Source organism: Trypanosoma cruzi, genomic scaffold (genome assembly GCF_000209065.1).
Source record: "Trypanosoma cruzi strain CL Brener 1047053516961 genomic scaffold, whole genome shotgun sequence".
In the NCBI taxonomy this organism is placed as follows: Eukaryota; Euglenozoa; class Kinetoplastea; order Trypanosomatida; family Trypanosomatidae; genus Trypanosoma; species Trypanosoma cruzi.
The window spans coordinates 80,162-85,760 of NW_001849431.1; the positions used below are offsets into that span (position 1 = coordinate 80,162).

Genomic DNA, 5,599 nt, shown 5'->3' on the forward strand with positions numbered 1-5,599 from the left:
GGTTATTATTATTATTTTTTTATTTATATATTTTTTTATTTTATTTGACGTTTGTTATCTTTAAATCCATCTTTTATTCATGCGTGCGAATGTATATAGGATTTCTTCTTTTTGTTGTTGCTTCTTTTAGAGGTTTGCCTTCTTTAGCACGGAGAGGATGCATCGAGGAGTGGATACGTCTGTTCCAAGTGGGGCTTTAGAAGCAGAACGTAAAGTTGCCCAACGGCGTGTGTATTTGCTCACATTTGTTGTTTTTGTTGTGGTGGCAGGTGGATCCTTTGCGTGTGTGTTTTTTGGCATTTTTGAGATTGTAGGGCATGACTCCATGCTTATGAACGACGGCCTTGGGGAAGTCATGACTGTCCTCGGGATATGTTTTACAGTCCCATGCGTATTCTGCGTGGCTGTTTTTGCGGCATTAACATTGGACTTTTCTTGCTTACCGTCTATTCCTTTTTTCAGTAAATACGTTGTCATGGGGCTTATATTGATATCGTTTGTGGTTCAACAGGTCTTGTGCGATGTATATTTGTTTGGCGTTCTTGGGTTTCTAGTGACGGCGGTTGCTGTTTTAGATGTGTTTGTTTTTGGATTGTATTTTTTTTTCCGTTTACGTAGCTTTTACATCTCGAATGTTTTGACTGTTGTGTTGTTTGTGGGCAAAACAACTGTACTGTGGGGTATGACGTACATTCCTCATGCAGAAGGAGGGGAGGCGGAGGGGCAGCAGCAGCAGATTGGCTCCAACGGCCTTTTTGCGATGCTTGTTTTAACAGTTTCTATTGTTCAGCTTCCGCTGTATATTATGGAGACGAATGAGTCTTCCGGGTTGCAGGATGGAATAATAACGGAGAACAGCATCGTGGAGAACTTTAACAATAATTTTAACCTTCTCCTCCTCCATCTGCTGAACTCCCTGGACATTTTCACTGTGTATGGGTCTATCATTTCATTTAATAACCGAGGAGGGGCTCTTCGAACAATACCGGAACCATTTCGAATTCTCATTTTTATCATTGCAAGCGTCGCGTTTGTAGGGAACAACGTTGGCGTCATTCACTTGTTTTATGCACGTGATGGCGTTGAACACGCGGAGCTTATTTGCCTACCGAAGAAGTTGCGTGATGCAACCAATCAATGGAATAGCACGGATGTGGGTGGAAGTCACAAGCGCCGTATTCTTCAATATCTACTGTTTCTTGTTGTTGTGTGTGATGCTCCCTTTCTGGCGGTGCGAACGCAGCTTTGGCTACGGGGTCATCAAATGTTAAGCGTGTTTCTCATAAAGAACGTAAAGTCTATTCTTGACACCGTCATGGTAGTGCTTCGCGTGGGCCGTTCACCCGGGGCCACTGATCGTCTTCGGCGTCCGATCTTTGAGTCTTGATGATTCCTGCAGTACTCCTCTCTGGCCACTGTCTTTTTCATTGTTCTTTTGTAGTAGGTGTGAACGGCATCTTTGTTTTCGTTCTTTCAAATGGTTTTTTTCAGCCTCGCTTTTTTTTTTTTTTTACATTTTCTGATGTTTTATTATTATTATTTATATTTTCTTCTCTTGCTGTTTGTGCTGTTGTTGCCAGTTTAGGATGAATGCGGGATCCACGGAGATGAACGACGGACAGACAATTGACTTGAATAAACTCCCAAGCGCAACGAGAGGACTGACGCAGCCGCTGGAGCTTGTGAGTACGAGTGGGAAGCATGTGGTGGGTAACCTTCAAGGCATAATGTTCCACGGTGCATTCTCTGCCAGCAGCTACGGACGTGGTGTCGGGCCTCGTACTGGCGTTGCAAGCCGAAGGCGCACTGGGATTTGATCGGTGGCTTGGGCCGTTCATATGCGAAGCGTTTTTATTTTCTGTGGTCTGTGCGGTTTTGTCCGGCTTTGCGGTGCTGGGACGCTCTTATCGGCGTATGCAGCACTTCCGTGAGAGCAGCCATTTTTTTTTTATTTTTGCTGTTGATTTGTTTGTGCCTTTTGCGATTTTTATATAGGAGCTTGTGGGGAGAATGATCGCAGGAAGAGCTGGCGAACTTAATAAATATATATGTATGTATGTATGTCCTGAGAAAACGAATATACACTTCTTTATGACGCTTTTCTATTCGAACGATTCTTGAAAATAACGCGACTTTTAGGGGAGGAAGCAGGGAACCGATGACGTCTGGAATAAAATTTAAAAATTTTTTAAAATTGATTTTGCCGTCCCAGCAGCCCCCTTTTTGATTTCCCACCACGTGGCGGTGTCTTGTGGCTGGAGGACCCCGAAGTCTGCCACTTCGTAAGTCTGTATTTACATACCCCATCCGAATAGAGTGAGCGGCCCACAATTGTGGCTAACGGATGATATATATATACATATATACACTTACCTGGTGTTAAACTTTGAGGGTATGGTGAATCCACTCTTATTCCATTCATCCTTTCTTATTCCTATCTGGTTTGGTTTGTATTATTGATAAACTCAGGATCCGGCCAGCGGCCCAGAGGATTATTCTCCCGTAATTTCTTTTTTTTTTTTTATTGAGCTTTTTAGAATTCTTTTTTTTTTTTTTTTTTACCGCGGTGATGTGGAGTTGCTCGACGTATGCATCCGAGGATGTTTCCTGCGCGACGGCGCGCGGAGGGTGCAGCGGTGTACCTGCAGTTTTGTATCCGCCGTCGCGGGTACCAACTCAACCGCGGTCGATGGACTTGTTGGATGAGCTGTTTTCTTCTCCCCCAGTTTCGGTGCCGTCTGGGAGTCATTTATTTTCTAGTGTGCCTGTGAGAGACGATGCTGCAGCTGCGACATGTTTGCCAGCCGATGATTTTGTTGCTGCCACAGTCTCGAGGCATTCCATTGGGGAGTCGGTGGGGGCGGGTCCCAATGTATGCGACGTTCTCTCCGCCGTCCACTCGGAGCGACTGGAGGAAGTTGTGTTAGTTCTTGAGTGCATCATGAATGATGATGTGCCTCGATGGTACGAAGCATCTGTTATTTTGCAAAGTCTTCTCTGTCGGAGTGACTGTGGCAACATGCCGAATCCAGTGGCGAGTGACGGGATGGGAGATGACCCACAGGGGAGTTCTGTTCGGAACGATGGGTTTGTTAATACTCATTGTAATTTGGTTTCTATTTTTCCTTTTTTGGAGTTTTTGCAGACATTTAAACACGTGTCGGTCTTTCCGGTCCTGCAGGTCCCACCTTTGGCCTTCAAACTCCGCCAGTGTGTACGGGATTGGGTGGAAAGTCATGGTGGTGTGCGAGCGGTGTTGTCAGATTCAAGTTTGCTGCTGGATCTTCAGACGTTGCTGGAAAATGTCAATGAGGTGTTTGTTGCCGTGGTTGCGACGTCGCCTCAATCTGCTTCCGAGGCCTTGTTACTTTCATCGCTTACAGACGTGTGTCGTTACTGCATACAGTTCGTGTGCACTTGTCTTCCTCATGGGAATCATTTATTTTTTGCAACGACCATGCAATCGGTGATGCATCAAAACTCCTCCGTGATGCCTCATTTGGAGGGGGAGCTAAAAGCCCAAGAGGATATTTTGCAGCTGTTGGTTGTAGCACGCTCGACTGCATATCATCGATGCTCAGAAGATATACAAGCCAGTGTTTCACCTCTCGTTGCAGAGCTTTTTTCTCTATTGGATACCTTTTCTTCATCATCCATGGTGCCGTTGGATAAGAAGAAAGTGCCAGAGAGACGGTGTAATTTGAGTGGTCTCAGGCTTAATTCCTCTGATACATCTGAAGTAATAGATGCCTTTGTCAACCGCTACTGGAACGTGGCAATAAGATCACCGATACCCCCCGTAGAGAAACCGGAAAAACTGTTTTAATCTGGTTCTGTATATATATATATATATATATATATATATATTTATATTTTATATTTATTTATATATTTGCATGTGTATGTGTTTAGTTGCGTTGGTTTTTTTTTTTTTTTTAATTTCCTTTTTTTGTATGCTCACAAATTTTTTTTTTTTTTTTTTCTTTCTCTTTTCTTCTCCTTCTGCGCATGTATGAGAGTGAGGACGTTGCAATATTTACCACGCCGTGATGATTTTAACTTTTTTTTTTTATTTTTTTTTCTTTTCTTTTTTTCTTTTTTCCACTTGTCTCGCCATTCAGTTCAGAACAAGAATTAGGAATGTACTCGAAGGAGATTTTGTCTGTTTGCGCACCCACATTTGAGGACATTGCTCTTGAGAACCGTAAACTTTTGGAGTTATTGGGCATTCTTCCAAACAACCGGGCTGTTTTACATTCTTTGATGCAGATGATGTCCTGCATGGGGGAATTGTCTAATCTTGCATACAACAATGAAACGTCACTATCGCCCTTTGAGCAGGGTGAGGTCCGTGCGGTTGTGGGAAAGATGGCGGTCTGTTTGGCCACATTTGGCGAGGCATTTGACATCAATGTGGGCCAAGCCGCCATGGATACTCTTGCGGATCAGTTCCATCGAGCAAGCAACAGTACGTTGGGGCGATCCAGAGCGGAACGGAAGAAGTCTTCCTTGTCGACGCTCTTTGCAGAGGATACTGCAAAAGAGGAAGGAAAGGGCCATGCTCATGCTCAGCCCAATATTCTTTTGTCACCAACGTCGAATCGAGACTTCTTTGGGTTTCTGGACGAACTCGTTACGTACAGTCGAAGTGACTTTGAAAAGGCCGAGCTGAAGTGGGTGGCTCCGCTGCCTGACGGAACAATTCAGGAACTCGTTGAGAATGGCTCGGCGATCAACGTGCAGTACAATGACCTCCCCAAGTACTTGGAGTGTGTTCAACGCTACCGCAATGCCAGAACGAATGAGGCAAATAGGAATAAACCCGAAGCGGAGACTGCACCCCTCGTAACATCGCAGCGTGTCAAGAGCGTCTCAGTTCCTATTTTGCCAGGCAACCCACAGCATGACAAGGAACGACCCATTTCTTCCCCAGGCGTAATGGACGGAGGTCTGATGAGTCCTGGGACCTTGATGTTCCCATCGGCATCGGATACATCGGTGGCCAAGGCAAACATTGGCGATTTCAGCTCTGCTGAGTTATGTTCTTCAGATGCCGACTTTTGCGCCAAGGTAGAGGGTCTAAAACGAGGACAAGTGACGGGCTCACAGATTGCACAACTGAACTTGACGTTTAGTGTGCCACGGAACGGTAGACTTGTGGAGCTTATCCCCAACGGTATCCATGTGAAGGTAACATCTGCTAATGTGACCGAGTTTCTTCGACTTTTAGGGGATAAATCTGTAAATCAATGCGGACGAATTCGTCGTATGGAGAGCATTAAGAAAATTGAGGTTACCGGTGCGGGATCGCAGGACCTTTCGAGGGAAAAGGACAAATTTTCTCCGACGCATTTCTCAAAGGATATTTTTGCACCATACGAAGACCGTACGAGTTTTTTAGTTGATTTTGATGCTTCCGATGAAATTTTACCTATTTTTATAAAAGAGAGGGAACAGCAACAACGCAGGGCTGAAAGCCAGTATGTACGTGTTGTTTGTCAGGGCGATCTAAAGGCATGGAGGGCCATCATTGATGAGGTGCAGAATAACCCTGCAGCCCTAAAGAAGTACGGAGTAACATTTTGTGTCCCCGCCGCGG

General features: G+C 44.9%; 3 protein-coding genes across 3 annotated transcripts, besides 10 other annotated features; all 3 read left to right on the top strand.

The window, feature by feature from the left end:
• Positions 1-5,599: a sequence feature (heterozygous, Esmeraldo-like haplotype).
• Positions 3-46: a sequence feature (AT_rich).
• Positions 158-1,387, top strand: Tc00.1047053503647.40 (uncharacterized protein; the record flags this gene model as incomplete). Its single annotated transcript, XM_799209.1, has 1 exon — positions 158-1,387. One exon carries the CDS (start codon positions 158-160, stop codon positions 1,385-1,387), a length of 1,230 nt encoding a protein of 409 aa, XP_804302.1.
• Positions 1,526-1,549: a sequence feature (AT_rich).
• Positions 1,994-2,497: a mobile genetic element.
• Positions 2,170-2,196: a sequence feature (AT_rich).
• Positions 2,507-2,560: a sequence feature (A-rich).
• Positions 2,570-3,826, top strand: Tc00.1047053503647.20 (hypothetical protein, conserved; the record flags this gene model as incomplete). The annotated part of the gene is made up of 1 exon (XM_799208.1): positions 2,570-3,826. One exon carries the CDS (start codon positions 2,570-2,572, stop codon positions 3,824-3,826), a length of 1,257 nt encoding a protein of 418 aa, XP_804301.1.
• Positions 3,837-3,892: a microsatellite.
• Positions 3,922-3,942: a sequence feature (AT_rich).
• Positions 3,965-3,996: a microsatellite.
• Positions 4,061-4,101: a microsatellite.
• Positions 4,141-5,599, top strand: Tc00.1047053503647.9 (hypothetical protein, conserved; the record flags this gene model as incomplete). The annotated part of the gene is made up of 1 exon (XM_799210.1): positions 4,141-5,599. A coding segment is annotated over one exon (1,459 nt), but the record flags the coding sequence as incomplete, so codon positions are not given.